Genomic DNA, 20780 nt, shown 5'->3' on the forward strand with positions numbered 1-20780 from the left:
CTATCTCAGCTACAATCGGGCGGAAGGTGGGGTACACCCTGGACAAGTCGCCATGTCATCGCAGCTGGTTCATTACGATACTGCTTAACGTTTTTGCTTGTTTATCGTGTATATTTCAATTGTATTTACTTATCATTTATTCTAGAATTTAGTCGTCCAGTTTTATCACTTTTGTATTGTCTATCAGATTTGATTTAATATGTATTCTCCTTTTTAAGTGCCCTTAAGGGGTTTTATCCTTCCCTCTTATAATTGAGCTACTGTGTAAAATACTTTCCCTTGGAGATCAACAAGGTTTCTTGAAGTTTAACTCTCAGTGAGTCAGTGCTTTTCTCCTTGTCACTCACAAACACTCTATTGAGAAACGAGGAAACGTCTTACATTCAGATTCATTTTCTATTGGTTTGGGGTCACGGGATAACAACAGTAAATGCTTTCTTACTGTTTCTTTATGAATATATATATATATATACATATCAATCAATCAATCAATGTTTACTTATATAGCCCTAAATCACATCGGTGACAATAATGACCCAGTGGGACGTCGGTATATATACATATATACACATGTATATCCATCCATCCATCCATTTTCTACCGCTTATTCCCTTTCGGGGTCGCGGGGGGCGCTGGCGCCTATCTCAGCTACAATCGGGCGGAAGGCGGGGTACACCCTGGACAAGTCGCCACCTCATCGCAGGGTACACATGTATATATACATATATATTTATATATATACATATAGTAATATATATGTATATATACACATGTACATATACATATATATATTTACATATACTGTACATATATGAATATATATATATATATATATATATATATATATATATATATATATATACATAGACATACACACAAATATAATATTTATACAGATACATATGTGTATATATATGTATGTACATACAAACATATATATATTCCATCCATCCATTTCCTACCGCTTATTCCCTTTGGATCGCGGGGTGCGCTGGTGCCAATCTCAGCTACAATCGGGCGGAAGGCGGGTTACACCCTGGACAAGTCGCCACCCCATCCCAGCATATATATATTCCATCCATTTTTTACCGCTTATTCCCTTTTGGGGTCGCGGGGGGCGCTGGCGCCTATCTCAGCTACAATTGGGCGGAAGGCGGGTTACACCCTGGACAAGTCGCAACTTAATCGCAGCATATATATATTATACATATACATATATACATATATACACACATATATGTATATATATATTTGTGAGTCTATCTCAACATTTACTGTATGTAAGTAAAACCAACAGGTGCCAAAACGCTGTCCCCGAGTGAGTCAGATATTTTGTCCTTGTTAGTATTGATAGAGTCATTGTTTTATATTCAGAGTTGTCTAATATTTAGGTCAATAGGCATATTAATATTAGTTAGAAGTCAGTTTATGTTGGGTCATTGAGGAAAAAAAAAACACTGATCTTTCATTTCTTCAAAATTCACCCTTTTTCATATAAAATACAAAAGAGTCTAAAAAATGTCGTTTTATATTCGTGAGTCTCGACATTTTTGTGTGTAAAACCAGCAAGTACCTAAAAACTTGTACCCAAGTCAGACACAGATTTCTCCTGTCACTCTCTCACACACACACACACACGCACGCACGCACGCACGCACGCACGCACGCACGCACACACACACACACACACACACACACACACACGCGCGTGAAAAGAGTTGTCGTCTTATATTTGGGCCAATACACTAAACATTAACTATGGGTCAGTTTTCATTGGGTTGCTGAGTAAAACAGAGACAAATGGAAATTCATTTTGTTGATTATCCGCAATCTTGTTGAATTAAATTCCTGTACTAAATTATGTACTTTATTGACCCAAATATATTACAAAAAAATTGTAAAAAAGACGTCTTTTTTTGTAATTGTGGGTCTAAACATTTATATATGCAAACCAACAGATGACATTTTCCGAAGTGAAACAAAGCCTTTCTTCCCATCACTCACACAAATGAGTATGTAAGAAAAGCTCGTCTTGTATCCTGCTCACTACAGCATGTTAACATTAATACAAGTGCAGGAAATGGGATCGTTTCATTGTTTAATTTCTCTTTTTCTTTTCAAAGCCATTCCCCAATATTTAATTTTGCTTTTATTTTATTTTAGATTGTGTTACCAGCTTTTCCCTTCATCAGATACATATTACAGTCTCAAAATATTTCAGCAATGTGAGTTAATCTTTGATACTCAGCCCGTTGAATTGTCTTCCATTACCTATAGCGCTAGATTCATTGACGGATCCCACTTGTTCTGCTTTAATAACAGGCGTGCAGTCGTTTTCGTCTATAAAAATAATTCTGAGGTCTAAGTCCTTCTCGGCAGTTGTTCAATCCAAGAATTTTGCCATTCCTTTTAGCTACAGCAAAACCATGTCTCTGGTCCATGGACCATATTCAACAATAGGAACATTTGGACGCCATGAAAAAAAGGACACGTCAAAAAGGAGTGATTGTACCAATGTGCACCTTTGGGAGTGTAAATAACTATTTGTTTGCCTAATTACCTTCCACTGCAAATACATTTCCCCTTTGCAAGATTTTATTTCTAGAAATTTCTCTTGTATGAGCTATTTAATTGCTTTTAGTCACTGACTTTACAGCTTAATCCTAATTTTAACACAAACATTTGTATGTTGTCTATTCTAGTTAGAAGATTAAAATAATAAAATACTATTCAAATGAGATATTTTGGTTTTCCACACAAAGAATATCTTTAACATTCTGCAATACCTCGAGGATGTTTCATTTATGAAATGCAAGTTGAATAAAGCTTTTTTTCCAGAATAAATTAATAATTTCTATGAAGAAGTCTAGAACAGGGGTCCCCAAACTTTTTGACTCAGGGGCTGCATTGGGTTAAAAAAATTTGGCCGGGGCCGGGCTGTGTGTGTGTATATATAATTATATAATATAACATATATATATATATATATATATATATATATATATATATATATATAAATATATACAGGTTTTATAAAATGGATGATATAGCCTCTGTGTTTTCCTGACCTAACTTTAATTCTGCTCTACCCTGGAATTGAGTACTGTATAACAGATAAACCACAGAAACCTTGACATATATATATATATATACTGTATATATTCTGAGCATTATGATGTCATGTTATCAATGGGAAAATGCATTTTTAGAAAATATGATTTGCCTTAGCGACGAGGAGACACCGAAAGTAACAAGCGGTAGAAAATGGATTAAAAAGGACAGTTTAAAAAAAATTGTAATACAAAAAAACGTGAATGCGTGGGTTCCCTCCGGGTACTCCGGCTTCCTCCCACTTCCAAAGACATGCCCCTGGGGATAGGTTGATTGGCAACACTAAATTGGCCCTAGTGTGTGAATGTGAGTGTGAATGTTGTCTGTCTATCTGTGTTGGCCCTGCGATGAGGTGGCGACTTGTCCAGGGTGTACCCCGCCTTCCGCCCGATTGTAGCTGAGATAGGCGCCAGCGCCCCCTGCGACCCCGAAAGGGAATAAGCGGTAGAAAATGGATGGATGGACAAACATATATATATATATATATATATATATATATATATATATATATATATATATATATATATATATATATATTTTAACTTGGGACTTCCCGCGGGCCGGATTTTGGATGCTGGTGGGCCGTATCGGGCCCGTGAGCCGTAATTTGGGGACCCCTGGTCTAGATATAGAAATCTCCATTTAGGATGTCTTATCAAGTAAAGTAAACTAACTGCACAGACAGATCATTTCACTACTTTTTAGTATTATTTTTCCTCAAATCGAGTCTTTTTATCTTATATTTTGTCCACTCTGTTTTGCAGTCTGCGTGGAAGTACACTAATATATATATAAATAAACATATATTACAGGCTAAAAGTTTGGACACACCTTCCCCTCATTCAATGCATTTCCTTTATTTTCATGACTACGGTATTTACATTGTAGATTGTAACTGAAGGCATCAAAACTATGAATGAACACATGTGGTGTTATGTACTTAAGAAAAAAGATTATATAACTGAAAACATGTTTTATATTCCAATGTATTCAAAATAGCCACCCTTCGCTCAGAGTACTGCTTTGCACACTCTTGGGATTCTTTCGATGAGCTTCAAGCGCACCTGTGAAGTGAAAACCATTTCAGGTGACTACTGTTTGAAACTCATTGAGAGAATGCCAAGAGTGTGCAAAGCAGTAATCAGACCAAAGGGTGGCTATTTGAAGAAACTAGAATATAAAACATGTTTTCAGTTATTTCCCCTTACATAACTCCACATGAATTCATTCATAGTTTTGATGCCTTCAGTGACAATAGTCATGAAAATAAAGAAAATGCATCGAATGAAAAGGTGTGTCCAAACTTTTGGCCTGTACTGTATATATTTTTAAAATGTCTCTCTAAGCTCTAGAACTAGATTCTACATTTCTCTCTGTGACCGAGACCTTTTTCCGCTGAACAACAACTCTCTGGCTGCTCTGGGACTTGGGTGTGGCTTTCAGCACAAAGTCCTCCTTTGACCCTGTGGAATCTTGAGAGGCTAGTGAAAAACTCTTGGCCCGCACACTTTGGCCCCGGACCTCCGACCCCTGCTGAGTAGACCCCCGGGCCGTCTGCACAAAGGCGACCTGTGCGCCTCCGCCCGAAGCCCCGCCCTCCACCACCAGGACTTGTCTAGGTAAGGTTCCTTGTGCCAGCTGTCCTGCACGCCCGTCGACCAGCACCACGCCCTGAGACCCTTGCAGGCCCTCGACTTGAACCAGGCCTTGTGGTACTCCAACCTGACCCATTTGTCCCACCACCTGCTGTCCTGCACGCCCGTCGACCAGCACCATGCCCTGAGACCCTTGTAGGCCCCCGACTTGAACCAGGCCTTGCGCTAGTCCAACCTGACCCACATGTCCTGCCGCCTGCTGTCCGGCAACAACAACCATTTGGGGGTTGGGCTCCATTACATACATGGGTGTGGCGGCGTAATACAAAGCAGGCTGTTGCATCAGTAGCGTTTGATTAGGGATCACGATGTTGTCCTGGACTTGCACCTTAGAGACTGTAGTTGACGCCTGGGCTGTGCTGGACATGTGACCCTCGTGGAGAAGCGTGGACATTCCAGATGTTACATTGGATGTGTGGATACCGTCAATACAGACGGCATTTCTGTCCTTAGTGCTTCCAGTGTGAGTGTGGACGTGCGTGTGGGTGGAGGGTCTGACTGGAGGCACGGGTCTAGCAGCCGGCGGAGGGACACGATCTTTTCCACACTCGACCGTAAAGGCGGAGCCCTGGCAAATCTCAGCGAGAGTTTTAAATTTAGGTCCGAGGTCGTCAAGGAAGGAAAGGTCGTTATCGTTCTCCAGGAGACTGCAGCAGCCCACAGAACCTGCCAGAGACTCCCTGCCCTCGTAGTCGTAGACCAGCAAGGCATCTTTCTGTTGGGACTGCTGTGCAGCATGGCTGGATTTCTGCAAACAATGACAAGCATCAATTATTTGCTGATTGAACTTTCCCTGAAAAGAAAGCATTTTCTGGATATAAAAAAAAAAACAGTTTAAAGCAGGGGTTCCCATTACGTCGATTGAGAGCGAGCGGTCGACGGCGGAGGGTATGTCAGTCGATCCCCAGCCAGGCATTCAAAAATACACCTAAAAATTTGCGATCATCAATCTTCAACAAGAGGTCACTTTCGTCATGTGATTGACATTCACGGCACCTGAGGGTCTTATGAAATGCTGCCAGATCATTATTAAGAAAAAAATGACCGACAGGAAGGCGAGAAACACTTTATCTCAACAGACTCTCACACCATACCTGCTGTCAAAACTCTAAAGACCGACTGCACGGTTCCTGTCTTCACAATAAAAGCCCTACTTCATCCTGCCTGCAATAACAAAATAAGAGTCTCAGAAAGCGTTTCTGCACAAGCTGTCTGTTTTGGTCTATTGTCTTGTAATTGTGTATTGCAACTGCTTGTCTTGTCTGTTTTCAGATGACTTATTTATTTGGTTCTTATTTCTGTCATTGTGGTTTTAAAGTTGTATGTGTCTCACTGTGTTATTTTAGAAACCTGCCTTGGGACTAAAGCTGAAAATTAGCATTTATGCTAAATTGGGCGCATTTGGGAAAGAATTCCACCTGAAAAGTTTCAAAAATTGGTCTCCTCAGTTCCCAAACGTTTACTAAATGTTGTTAAAAGGAAAGTCATGTAACACAGTGGTAAAAAATGCCCCTGTGCCAACTTTTTTGCAATGGGTTGCTGTGATTAAATTCTAAGTCAATGATTATTTGCAAAAAACAAAATTAAGTTTCTTAGTTTCTCAGTTTTTATTACTGAATTACACAACATGCCAACTTGACTGATTTTGGGTTTTTAACATATGTGTGTTGCATGTCAATAACAATACAGCAAAGGTTGGACCATATGATGCGACAAAGGTAGAAGGAAATGAGTGTCTCCATGGTGACAGCAAACACATCATTTAAAGACAGGGGTCTGCAGCTTATTTGCACCACTGTACTTGTTATCCACTGTACACAAAGTCTTAGGAGATCACCCGCAACACACCCACTAAACAATACACGGATCTTAGTAGACCAGGTTATATGTCGTAATGAAGGTTTTATGAATGCAACAATTTGCTTTGAAATGATAACTTATGAGTGAAATACTCACACTTGAGTAGTATTCCTCCAGGAAGTGATCGGATAGAGTCATGCCATCGTAGGGACCACCTCTGTACTCTTCCTGCCTGGTCATCATCCCCCCAACCATCCCTGCTTGGCTGTATTCGTTGTACTGGTGCACATTCTCATGAGTTAAAATTGAATGATTATGGCCGCCGAGACCTGCTCCTCCCCCTATGGCCCCTCCCTTTTCTACCAGTCCTCCCAGGTAGTCCTTTCCTTCGTAGGTGTTGAGGTCCTTAGTGATAGTCACGGTTCCACCGTCCGGTGTATGCAGGAGAGGAATTTCCTGTTTGAGAAAAGGACCACGTCACACATTTTTTTAATTGAACATTTGGTTGAGGAGTCCAATACCCGATCTTCTCCTTGACCCTCAGTGTGGTAGGAGATGAGCTGCTGTTTAGTATCAAAAGGAATGGCTTTGAAGTCTCCTCCAGCTCCTCCACACAGGCAGAACATCAGCAGTAGAGGCACCACTAAAACCGACAAAGAGTGAGATGATGCGTTCCTGGGAGTCAGGAGTCCAAGACTGGTGGAGTACTCACACAGCAGCAGCAGTAAGCCAAGCAGCAGTAGGAGAATCCCTGACACGCTAAAAGAAGAACCACTTGTGCTGCGGTCTATGCAGGCCTTGGTGCTTTCATGACACGTGCACACGGTGATGTCGTGCATCTGAGCGTCGGCACATGACTTCCCCTGCTGGTCCTTGACCTCCACGGCAACTTGGTAAAACCCTGGCCACAGCTGGGATTGGTCTCTCAGGAGGGCAGTTGTCTCTGAAGAAAGACCATCGACAAATTTGAAAATGGATGCAACTTTTTTCACGGATTTAAACAGTGCTGTGAGGTCTTAATAACATGTCTGCAGCAATCGCTAACTTTGGTACAGGGATATTCAACTAAAGTGTTTTGAGAGCCACATTTACGGACTTATTCCTGCACTATTCGTCTTATTTTGTATAATCCGTTGGAACCAGCGTCCTTTTGGTACAAAACCCAAAACCAGTGAAGTTGGCACGTTTTGTAAATCGTAAATAAAAACTGAATACTATGATTTGCAAATCCTTTACAAACTATATTCAATTGAATGGACCGCAAAGAAAAGACACTTAACGTCCGAACTGTTGTTATTTTTTTGCAAATATTAACTCATTTGGAGTTTGATGCCTGCAACGTGTTCCGTTGAGCTGGCACAATTTGCAAAAAAGGCCGATAACGTTGAGTAAAGCTCATCAAACTCTTATTTGGAACATCCTACAGGTGAACAGGCTAATGGGAACTAGTTTACCACCGTGAACAAATGCATGAGCAACTTGTTCAACAGTTCAGGAACAATATTTATCAACGAGCTACTGCAAGGAATTTAGGGATTTCACCATCTACGGTCCGTAATATCATCAAAAGGTTCAGAGAATCTAGAGAAATCACTGCATGTTAGCAACAATGCCCATGACCTTCGATCCCTCAGGTAATACTGCATCAAAGGCGACATTCCTGTGTAAAGGATATCACCACAAAATCCTTCAAAAATTGGTCTCCTCAGTTCCAAAACGTTTACTGAGTGTTGTTAAAAGGAAAGGCCGTGTAACACAGTGGTACCAACTTTTTTTGCAATGTATTGCTGCCATTAAATTCTAAGTTAATGATTATTTGCAAAAAAAATGTTAAGTTTCCCAGTTAGAACATAAAGTATCTTGTCTTTACAGTCTATTCAATTGAATTTAAATTGAAAAGGATTTGCAAATCATTATATTCCGTTTTTATTTATGATTTACACAGCGTGCCAACTTCCCTGGTTTTGGGTTTTGTATTTGATTTGTTACAGGAGCGCTTTGCTGTTTTTGAAGACCTTCTGCAAAAAAAGCCAGTGAAAAATCATCTCTATGACAGCACTCTAATATTTTTAAGAATCCACCGCAAAAATGTGTCTCTAACAAGTTTTTTTTAAACTAAAATCGCAGGCCACCAGTTGAATAGCCTAAATCATGAAAAAGAGAGGACCCAAAATGGAGCCCTGAGGAACACTTCTAGTATGGCTAAAGAAGGTGAACAAATGACTACTGACTGCATATGAACAAAACAAGCTACAGGGACACCTTAATTACTAGCGGTGTGGGAAAAAATCGATTCGAATATGAATCGCGATTCTCACGTTGTGCCATTCAGAATCGATTCTCATTTTTTGAAAAATCGATTTTTTAAATATTTTTTTATTTTTTATTAATCCAACAAAACAATACACAGCAATACCATAACAATTCAATCTAATTCCAATACCAAACCTGACCCAGCAACACTCAGAACTGCAATAAACAGAACAATTGAGAGGAGACACAAACACGACACAGAACAAACCAAAATTAGTGAAACAAAAATGAATATTATAAACAACAGTATCAATATTAGTTATAATTTCACCATAGCAGTGATTAAAAATCCCTCATTGACATTATCATTAGACATTTATAAAAAAAAAAAAGAACAATAGTATCACAGTGGCTTACACTTGCATCGCATCTCATAAGCTTGACAACACACTGTGTCCAATGTTTTCACAAAGATAAAATAAGTCATATTTTTGGTTCGTTTAATAGTTAAAATTAATTTAAATTATTGCAATCAGTTGATAAAACATTGTCCTTTACAATTATAAAAGCTTTAAAAAAAAAAATCTACTACTCTGCTAGCATGTGAGCAGACTGGGGTAGATCCTGCTGAAATCCTATCTATTGAATGAATACAGAATCGTTTTGAATCGGAAAAATATCGTTTTTGAATCGAGAATCGCGTTGAATCGAAAAAAATCGATTTATAATCGAATTGCGACCCCAAGAATCGATATTGAATCGAATCGTGGGACACTCGAAGATTCGCAGCCCTAGTAGTTACATATATCACACTATGAAAACAAAGTGTAACATCCAAAAGGGGCTGCCTTGACGGTCGCCTCAGTTATCAAATCACAAGTTTTGTTCTATGTTTGCTAGCAAGGTTAAAATGTCAATGTGAGATTTCCAAATGTGTCCAAAGTTGTCCAAGTTCCTCTATACGACAGGAGCACCTTGGTATTTTTAGGAACGTTTCGCAAAATATATTTGTCACCCAAGTTTTTTAACTGAGCTCAGTGGCCTGTATGGTGGATTTGGCACCCTGACCACCAGTTGACTAGCCCTGCTTTATAAATTGAGTATAAACCTTGATTGGGACATCCCTAACTGATTGGGACATCCCTAACAACCATTACATTAGTCACCTAAAACTCAAAAGCTACGCCAATTTTTTTTTTTTTTTAAATAGCTTAGCGTAAACTGATGTATATTGAATTGGTTTGATCATCTTGAATGTACAAACTGTGTTAAAGTGCCCCTTGTTTAATATGGCTTGTGACTTGATACACTAAGAAGACCACCATCTTACCATTAAGATGCTCCACGGTCCACTTCCCCGCTTTGCGGCCCGAAATCACAGTGAACTCAAAGGGAAACGAATTTGGGAATTCGTCCTCATCCACGGCGGTGACGTAGATGACATGCTCGCCGTAGCACATGGTGTGAGTTGTCGCGATCACTTGGGGGCAGTGGTCGTTGTAGTCCTCCACCTGAATAGCAATGGTCCCTGTGGCGGTCTTCGATTGGAGCTCTGATGGTCAACGAAGCACAAACACTCGTGTTCAACACCAAATAAGACATATTTTACTGTGCAGTACTCACCATTGCTGATGCATATAATCTTGGCATAATATGTTCCATTGATCAAGAACTTGGACTCTCGATCAGGGAGTTTATTCAGCCTAATCTCAGCGTTTTTTTCATTGATTATCAACCAGTTGTCATCATCGAGGATTTTAGCATACCTAAACACATGCAAAAATATTTTTTCTAAGCCTTTTCACAATAAGCGGGTGTAAATCCAAAAGTGTGATCAGCCATACCTTACGTTGGTGGCAATCTTTAGCGTATCACTGTCAATGGCGGCGTAGGTGGTGATGACTTTGTTTATATGAACAGAAGTGTGGTCCTCGGACAGAGTCACCACTTTGACTGTGGGCTGGAAACGGGGACCCTCTTTCTGATTTACCACATTGATTTTCACGGGGTAGGATTTTGTTTTTGTGGATTCTGAACTTGCGCTTCCAAAATTATACTTTGCTTTGTTGGAAACCACCACTTCCAAGTTGAGGGTCTTAATTTCCTCGTAGTCCAGCTCCTGTGCGGATGGAAGACCATCCGAGGTGTGGGTTACGCAGTTTATTGCTCGACTAATCCTTGAAAATCAACGCACCTTCTGAATCATGACGATTCCCTCGTTGGTTATGGAGTCTGTCGTGATGGTAAAATAGTTTCCTTCGTTTCCCGAGACGATTTCAAAAACAGCCAGCCAATTGTCGGTGTAAATCAGATCCAAGTCCACCGCCTTTATCCGCATCACTTCCACGTTGATGGTGTTCTCCTCTACGCTGCCCTCGTACTGCAGGCAACAGCAACACAAGCTCAAGTACATCAAAGGAACCGTTAAAAAAACATCAACAATATAAATCTGCACATACCCATTCTTTTTCCAGTGTGGGAATGTTGTCGTTTATGTCCAGGATTTTGATCTCAATATCGCCGGTTCCTGTATTTCCTCCAGGTTGTCCATTTAGGTCAGAAGCTCTTATAATCACCTTGAATGTATCTTTTGTCTAAATGGATAGTAAAGATACATGGATTAGCTTAATTTCATTTTCCCAGCTTTTGTCTTAAAAGCAGGACTTAACGAAGACCTGGGCAAATGAAGGCCCGTTAAGCATTTCAATCTGACCCTTAAGACATTCCCAAATCATTTTTTTAGATTTTTAAGATGGAAACTGTAGCTGCCATTATGATGTGTAGTGAAGTTTTCAACTGACCATATGTCTTGAATTATACAAAGTATTTCAATGGTTTGCTTGTGCATGATTTACTAGTTACTACGGTAATCTAAGTCACAGCAGCTCAGACGAGGAACCGTTTTTGTAGCGTTTCGCTTGATTGTAAAATATGTCGATCGAGAGCAAGTGTGACGTTCATACGTTGTCAATATTCAGTGTTTTATCGTTCACAGTTAATATTGTAAATCCCACGTTCTTAATTTTCATTGTATTTTCATTTTAGAAGTAGCTGAGATAGGCCCCAGCGCCCCCCGCGGCTCCAATAGGGAATAAGCGGTGGAAAAAGAATGGATGGAAGAAAAAAACAGGTTTTCAAAATTTAGGTGCACCAGAGTATAAACCACATGTATATATGTATATATATTTACAGTACAGGCCAACGGTTTGGACACACCTTCTCATTTCATGTGTTTTCTTTATCTTGAATGGCAATTGGGTTGTACTTGTATAGCGCTTTTCTACCCCTTTTTAAGGAGCCCAAAGCGCTTTGACAGTATTTTCACATTCACCCATTCACACACACATTCACACACTGACGGCGGGAGCTGCCATGCAAGGCGCTCACCGGGACCCATCAGGAGCAAGGGTGAAGTGTTTTGCCCAAGGACACAACGGACGTGACTAGGATGTTTGAAGGTGGGGATTGAACCAATAACCCTCAGATTGCTGGCACAGCCACTCTACCAACTTCGCCACGCCGTCCCCATTTTCATGACTATTTAAATTGTATACTGTCACTGAAGGCATCAAAAATATGACTTAAAAAAAAGCTGAAATAACTGAAAATATGTTTAATATTCTAGTTTCTTCAAAATAGCCACCCTTTACTCGGATTACTGCTTTGTACACTCTTGGCATTCTCTCGATAAGCTCAGTTAGTTATAAACGTTAGAGAAACATGGTATACAGCAGGCTCGGCAGATATTTTGCCTCGTTGGGCCAAATGTGTCTTGGGGCCGGTATATCTATTTTTAGGAACACTAATGCAAAACCTCACAATAATGTCTGATTGAATGTTAAAAACGTTATGACAGACTGCCTTAAAAAACGGAATGGAATTTTACATTTTTTTTACTAAAACAGACACCCAGAATGTACATGAAAATAAAGAATGTGGGATTTTCAATATTAACTATGAACGATAAAACACTGATCATTGACAACATATGAACGTCACACCCCTATCGATCAACATATTTTACAATCAAGCGAAACGCAACAAAAATGCAAGAAACACAGTAAAAAATGAACGTGAAGGATAAATAAAGCCCACCTACAATCTGATATCTGATATTTCACTAAGCTTTAGACCTATGTTGCACAAATCTCCTTCCGCGTCTGTCCCTGATACCCACATTTCAGGCTGGCCGCTCTGGAAACACTCTGTGGAAACGCTCGCCACCCACACTGCTTGGTGCCTCGTCTGAGCTGCTGTGACTTAGATTACCATAGTAACTAATTAGATTACCATAGTAACTAGTATATCATGCAAAATCGCAGATTCCAACCATTGAAATACTTTGTACAGTTCAAGACTTACAGTCATTTGAAAACATCACTGCACATCATAATGGGGCAGCTACAGTTTCCATCTTAAAGATCTAAAAAAAATATTTGGGAATGTCCGGTGGGCCAGATTGAAAAGCTTAACAAGCCGCCTGTGGCCCCTGGGCCTTAATTTGCCTAGCTCTGATACACAGTGTCAGTCCTACGTAGACATCGAGTGGAGGCATTCATGTACAACAGGCCTCCATAGTCTAAAACAGACACAACGGTTGCAGTGACAAGGCGTTTTTTTGCCCCAAAAGAAAAACAATTTTTTTTTTACAAAGAAAAAGCCCATTTTTAGTTTAAGTTTTTTCACAAGATTGGGTTTGAAATTCAGGGAGTCATCCAGCAAAATACCAAGGTATTTTTACGTGTGACCCACCTCTATGACATTTCCCTCAAGAGTGGACACTAAGGGGATAGTTTGAGGAAAACAACATTACTTTAGTTTTTTCAGCATTGAGGACTACTTTTAGCGGAAAAAAAGTGCGTACAATACCGGTACGTTGTGAAATGAGATATTTACATACAAATATTTTGTAAATGCTTATTTACATTCTTTAATTGTAACAAAGAGTGCCTGTAACACGGCAGTAAAATGGCTGATCAAACAAAACAGAAACAGAATCCTTCATGAAATTAATAAGATTTTCTCCTTTTTTAATGAGGATCAAGATTTCTATCAGGATTCTTCTTCCTTGTACTTTGTAAACACTTTGAGTTTGAACGTTTTTTTGAAGTGGATCATTTTAATACATTTCTTTGATTCATCCATTCCATTAACTGCCGTTAGCGAAGAAACATCCATAGATCAGCCACACCTTCTGTATAAGCCGCAGGCTTCCAGGCTTGGGAAAAAAGTAGTGTCATATAGTCCGGAAAATGCGGTAGATGCTAACTGACTGTCTTGTTTTGCACAAGTAAACACTCTGCCTGACTGCTCTTATCGGATATTCTATCAGAGATCTTAGAATCATCCAATATTGATACCCCTAGACTTTATGTCTTGTCAGGTCACTGGTGCGTGTGAGTGAAAAGAAGCAAAGCTCCGACCTACATAGGGAGAAGTCCGCCTCACCTCCCTGTCCAGTGTGTTGCGTTGAACCCAGACGTCTCCGGTCCGAGAGTTGATGGCGAACATGCCGGCGGTGCTGCTCGTCTCCACAATACTGTAGAAGATCTGGGAGTTGATGGAGGTCTCGTCATCAGCGTCGGTTGCAATCACCTTCATGACGACCGTGCCTGTCAACCACCCGTTGATCGTGAATTAACGCGAGCACAGAAAGTGTTGGAATTGTCTTCCATTACCTATGGCGCTAGATTCATTGACGGATCCCACTTGTTCTGCTTTAATAACAGGTGTGCAGTCGTTTTCGTCTATAACAATAATTCTGAGGTCTAAGTCCTTCTCGGCAGTTGTTCCATCCAAGAATTTTGCCATTCCTTTTAGCTACAGCAAAAACAAAGACACACCTCGGATTACAAAATCAGTGAAGTTGGCATGTCGTGTAAATCGTAAATAAAAACAGAATACAATGATTTGCAAATCCTTTTCAACCTATATGTAATTGAATAGACTGCAAAGACAAAATACTTTACGTTCGAACTGGGTAACTTTGTTAATTTTTGCAATTATTAGCTCATTTGGAATTTGATGCCTGCAACATGTTTCAAAAAAGCTGGCACAAGTGGCAAAAATACCGAGAAAGTTAAAGAATGCTCGTCAAACATTTATTTGGAACATCCCTCAGGTGAACAGACTGGAAATGGGTGCCATGATTGTGTATAAAAGCAGCTTCAATGAAATGATCAGTCATTCACAAACAAGGATGGGGCGAGGGTCACCACTTTGTGAACAAATTTGTCAGCAAATTGCCAAACAGTTTAAAACAACATTTCTCAACAAACTATTGCAAGGAATTTAGGGATTTCACCATCTACGGTTCGTAATATTATCAAAAAGTTCAGAGAATCTAGAGAAATCACTGCACGTAAGCCAATATATTACAGACCTTCGACCCCTCAGGCGGTACCGCATCAAAAAGCGACATTATTGTGTAAATGATATCACCACATGGGCTCAAGAACACTTCAGAAAACCACTGTCAGTAACTACAGTTCCATCTGAAAAGTTTCAAAAATGTGTCTCCTCAATTCCCAAATGTTTATAGAGTGTTGTTAAAAGGAAAGGCCATGCAACACAGTGGTGAAAATGCCCGTGACAACTTTTTTACACTGTGTTGCTGCCATTTAATTTTAAGTAAATGATTATTTGGAAAAAAAAATAGTTTCTCAGTTCGAACATTAAATATCTTGTCTTTGCAGTCTATTAAATTGAATATAGGTTGAAAAGTCCATCAGTGCTAAATATTATAAACTTATCACTTTCCTCGGGCACTGTTCCCCTAGCATTCAAAAAAGCGGTTATTCATCCTCTTCTTAAAAGACCTAACCTCGATCCTGACCTCATGGTAAACTACCGACTGGTGTCTCACCTTCCCTTTATTTCAAAAATCCTCGAAAAAATTGTTGCGGAGCAGTTAAATGAACACTTAGCGTCTAACAATCTATGTGAAACCTTTCAATCCGGTTTCAGGGCAAATCACTCTACAGAGACAGCCCTCGCAAAAATGACTAATGATTTATTGCTAACGATGGATTCTGATGCGTCATCTATGTTGCTGCTCCTCGATCTTAGCGGTGCTTTCGATACCGTCGATCATAATATTTTATTAGAACGTATCAAAACACGAATTGGTATGTCAGACTTAGCCCTGTCTTGGTTTTACTCTTATCTTACTGATAGGATGCAGTGCGTCTCCCATAACAATGTTACCTCGGACTACGTTAAGGTAACGTGTGGAGTTCCCCAGGGTTCGGTCCTTGGCCCTGCACTCTTCAGCATCTACATGCTGCCGCTAGGTGACATCATACGCAAATACGGTGTTAGCTTTCACTGTTATGCTGATGACACCCAACTCTACATGCCCCTAAAGCTGACCAACACGACGGATTGTAGTCAGCTGGAGGCGTGTCTTAATGAAATGAAACAATGGATGTCCGCTAACTTTTTCCAACTCAACGCCAAAAAAACGGAAATGCTGATTATCGGTCCTGCTAGACACCGACCTCTATTTAATAATACAACTCTAACATTTGACAACCAAACAATTAAACAAGGCGACACGGTAAAGAATCTGGGTATTATCTTCGACCCAACTCTCTCCTTCGAGTCACACATTAAAAGCGTTACTAAAACGGCCTTCTTTCATCTCCGTAATATCGCTAAAATTTGCTCCATTCTGTCCACTAAAGACGCCGAGATCATTATCCATGCGTTTGTTACGTCTCGCCTCGACTACTGTAACGTATTATTTTCGGGTCTCGCCATGTCTAGCATTAAAAGATTACAGTTGGTACAAAATGCGGCTGCTAGACTTTTGACAAGAACAAGAAAGTTTGATCACATTACGCCTGTACTGGCTTCCTGTGCACTTAAGATGTGACTTTAAAGTTTTACTACTTACGTATAAAATACTACACGGTCTAGCTCCAGCCTATCTTGCCGATTGTATTGTACCATATGTCCCGGCAAGAAATCTGCGTTCAAAGGACTCCGGCTTATTAGTGATTCCCAAAGCCCAAAACAAGTCTGCGGGCTATAGAGCGTTTTCATTTCGGGCTCCAGTACTCTGGAATGCCCTACCGGTAACAGTTCGAGATGCCACCTCAGTACAAGCATTTAAGTCTCACCTTAAAACTCATTTGTATACTCTAGCCTTTAAATAGACTCCCTTTTTAGACCAGTTGATCTGCCGTTTCTTTTCATTTTCTCCTATGTCCCACTCTCCCTTGTGGAGGGGGTCCGGTCCGATCCGGTGGCCATGTACTGCTTGCCTGTGTATCGGCTGGGGACATCTCTGCGCTGCTGAGCCGCCTCCGCTTGGGATGGTTTCCTGCTGGCTCCGCTGTGAACGGGACTCTCGCTGCTGTGTTGGATCCGCTTTGGACTGGACTCTCGCGACTGTGTTGGATCCAATATGGATTGAACTTTCACAGTATCATGTTAGAACCGCTCGACATCCATTGCTTTCGTCCTCTCTCAAGTTCTCATAGTCATCATTGTCACCGATGTCCCACTGGGTGTGAGTTTTCCTTGCCCTTATGCGGGCCTACCGAGGATGTGGTAGTGGTTTGTGTTGTGGTTTGTGCAGCCCTTTGAGACACTAGTGATTTAGGGCTATATGAGTAAACATTGATTGATTGATTGAAAGGATTTGCAAATCATTGTATTCTGTTCTTCTTTACGATTTACACAACTTGCCAACTTCACTGGTTTTGGGTTTTGTAGATACTGCATGTTATTGGTTTGGCTTTAAAGTTGTGATCTTACATCATAAAAGGCCATCTCTTCTCGGTCCAAACGGGTGACTGTGACTTTCACGCCGCCGGTTGAGGGGTCGATCTTAAATCTGTTAAGGGGGGGCTTGTCCACACCAGGCCCACTGAGGGAATAGACAACCTTTGTGAAGTTCTCTTTGTCCGAACGAATCTGAAACACAAACACAGAATGATGTGTGTGATACTATGAAAACATGACACATTTAACACAACATCAGTAATCATCAAAGCAGTAAATAGTCAGCACCACACATTCCAAAGTGTATCTGAGCAGAACCACCAAATATCCTCACCATCACAAAAGCAGGTCATTAAACATTATTGTGGCTCGTTAGTCTCACTGATACAGCAAACTATATGGCAATCTTATGATATACCTATTACTTTTTGTGGCTTTAATATGACTCAGTGTCAACGGCCACTAAGATCTGAATCACCAGGATCAGTAACGTTACCACCAAAGCTGGCATTAGCACCAAAACAACTTGTGTCCAGGCTGGTCCACTAATATTACTTATAACTGAAGCAAATATTTAAGGGTTATTATGGCTGACTTCCCCTTTACATTGGCAAATGTGACATACATCAGGACTGGGCAATTATTTTGACTCGGGGGGCCAAATTTAGAGAAAAAAATGTGTCTATTTAAAGGCACACTAATAGAAAACCTGACAATAATGTCTGACTGAATGCTAAAAACGTTATGACAAACCGCCTTAAAAATGAAATGGAATTTTACGTTTTTTTACTGAATGAAACACCCAGAATGTACATGTAAATAAAGAATGTGGGATTTTAAATATTAACAATGAACGATAAAACACTAAATATAGACAACATTTTAACGTCATGCCCCCTATCGACTGAAATATTTTACAATCAAGCAAAATGCAACAAAAATGCAACAAACACAGCGAAACATGAACACGAAGGGTAAAAAAAACCAACTGAAAATAATGTCTGACTGAATGCTAGAAACGTTATGACAAACCGCCTTAAAAATTAAATGGAATTTTACGTTTTTTTACTGAATGAAACACCCAGAATGTACATGTAAATAAAGAATGTGGAATTTTAAATATTAACTATGAACGATAAAACACTAAATATTGACAACATATTGACGTCACACCCTCTATCGACTGAAATATTTTACAATCAAGCAAAATGCAACAAAAATTCAACAAACACAGCAAAACATGAACACGAAGGGTAAAAAAAAAAAACAATGTCATACGTCACAAAGCTTTAGAACTTTGTTGTAAAAATCTCATTCCCCGTCTGTCCCTGACACCTGTATTTTAAGACTTGCTCTGGAAACACTCTGGAAACACTCCCCACCCACTCTGCTTGGTGCCTTGTCTGAGCTGCTGTGACTTAGATTCCCATAGTAAAGAATTAAATCACCATAGTAACTAAATAGATTACCATAGTAACTAGTACATCATGCAAAAGCGCGGATTCCAACCATTGAAATACTTTGGATAGTTCAAGACTTAAGGTCATTTGAAAACATCACCGCACATCATGATGACAGCTACAATTTCCATCTTAAAGAGCTAAAAAAATATTAGGTAATGTCCGGCGGGCCGGATTGAAAAGCTTAACGGGGCCTTAATTTACCCAGGTCTGCAATACATGAACATTATGGTACTATACACTTATTACAGTCTTCTAATATTCCTCCTCAATAATAATACACTCACTATTCTTACTGCTAAGCAGAATTGTAGAAACTGTTAAAGGTATTTTTTTTCTGTATTGGCTTTCAGATAAGTCTATGTTTGCAATTTACAAATCGAACCAGAAATTTTCGCACTCACACTAACCAAAGATGTGGCCAGGCAGGTCCACCATTATCGCTTATTGATACGTGTTGATACCACCCATTTTCAAATATGGAATTAACATGAATTTTAAGTGGTTATGTTACAGTTAATACAAAGATTCTGTGTTTTAATGTACCAGAGCGAGCATTCAACATTTTCATTGTAGAGCTCATTTTGAGCCAGAGGTGTTGTGTTCATCATTCCGTGTGTGAACTGAAATTGGAAGATTGCCAATTTGTTAAGTCAAGTACCAATGATTGGTGGTGAAATTATTCTCTGCATTTGACCCATCACCCTTAATCACCGCCCAGGAGGTGAGGGGGCAGTGGGCAGCAGCGGTGGGCACGCCCAGAAATCATTTTTGGTGATGTAACCCCCAATTCCAACCCTTGATGCTGAGTGCCAAGCAGGGAGGTCATGGGTCCCATTTTTATTGTCTTTGTGTTGATCACATTCCACACGCCGGTTTAGTCGTGCTCCAAAAAACACAGGATGTCACCGAGCTGGTTGGTTCAACCTGATGATTTCACCTGATAACATTGTGTTTCTACCTGTGCTAAATGTGAGCTCTTTTTTATTCAATTAATATAATTTCCCAACAGCAATTTCTATGTTGTCTCAAAAGTATGGAAAAAATATTCATACTCTTGCAATTTCTATTCCGGTGTAGTCGTGGTTCTCCTTCACCGGCCTGGGATACCGGATCCAATCTCTCTTCTGCCTGTGTAGCTCATTTCCTTCTGCCTGCACTGGGACAATCTGCAGGTAAACACAAGGAAGAAAGGAAACATTATTTGTGTTTCCTCATTGTTGCAGTAATTTGTGTTGGTGATATTTTTAATCAGAACAACATCAAACTTGGTATAATTAAATGTTTATTCAAAGACAAAATATAATATTGTCTATAGTCCTATATGCCTACATATATTCCATGATAAAAATGCATATTCTATTGTGGCCAGCCAAAATATTATTTTAAAAATCATGACAGCCATTATGTTTCTACTCTAATTTTAATATTAAATAACATACATATTTAATTGTTTTAATTTTGTAACTATTTTAGTAGGCAATTTTAATTTAAAAAAACATATAGTTTACCTTTTATACATATACTATTTAATTTAAAGCAAATTACATTACAAATAAAATAAATTACATCAATAAAATATGTATTTTTGATATAGGCAGCTCTACTTCAATTCACTTCAGTATTTCTATTTATTAAAATATTGTCAATATTCGGTTTAATTAGTCATTTATATAAATGTCACAACCAATACATAAGCCTACATATATTCTACAAAAAAGGTGTATTCTATTGAAGCCAGCCAAAATATTATTGTAAAAATAATGACAGC

At 39.6% G+C, this 20780-nt stretch overlaps 1 protein-coding gene and 1 long non-coding RNA gene across 3 annotated transcripts in view; one reads left to right on the forward strand and one right to left on the reverse strand.

Annotated features, from left to right (window-relative positions):
* Window positions 1–3630: 3630 nt before the first annotated feature.
* The window catches only part of dsg2l (desmoglein 2 like), a 21747-nt gene continuing 4597 nt past the window's right edge, over window positions 3631–20780 (reverse strand). Inside the window, exons 2-14 of the mRNA XM_061920281.1 lie at window positions 20065–20178; window positions 17583–17741; window positions 14498–14639; window positions 14268–14431; window positions 11279–11413; window positions 11014–11199; window positions 10664–10938; window positions 10443–10585; window positions 10150–10371; window positions 7279–7509; window positions 7088–7209; window positions 6723–7022; window positions 3631–5514 (exon numbers count right to left, since the gene is read on the reverse strand). Of these exons, the coding sequence (XP_061776265.1) occupies window positions 4453–5514; window positions 6723–7022; window positions 7088–7209; window positions 7279–7509; window positions 10150–10371; window positions 10443–10585; window positions 10664–10938; window positions 11014–11199; window positions 11279–11413; window positions 14268–14431; window positions 14498–14639; window positions 17583–17741; window positions 20065–20178 (3255 nt within the window). The 3' untranslated portion in view covers window positions 3631–4452. The remainder of the gene's footprint in view (window positions 5515–6722; window positions 7023–7087; window positions 7210–7278; window positions 7510–10149; window positions 10372–10442; window positions 10586–10663; window positions 10939–11013; window positions 11200–11278; window positions 11414–14267; window positions 14432–14497; window positions 14640–17582; window positions 17742–20064; window positions 20179–20780) is intronic.
* Window positions 19813–20780, forward strand: part of LOC133568396 (uncharacterized) — a 3987-nt gene continuing 3019 nt past the window's right edge. For both annotated transcript variants that reach the window (XR_009809593.1, XR_009809594.1), the window contains exons 1-2: window positions 19813–19981; window positions 20090–20184. This is a non-coding gene — a long non-coding RNA (uncharacterized LOC133568396). The remainder of the gene's footprint in view (window positions 19982–20089; window positions 20185–20780) is intronic.

The sequence above is a fragment of the Nerophis ophidion genome, linkage group LG14 (genome assembly GCF_033978795.1).
Source record: "Nerophis ophidion isolate RoL-2023_Sa linkage group LG14, RoL_Noph_v1.0, whole genome shotgun sequence".
NCBI lineage: Eukaryota > Metazoa > Chordata > Actinopteri > Syngnathiformes > Syngnathidae > Nerophis > Nerophis ophidion.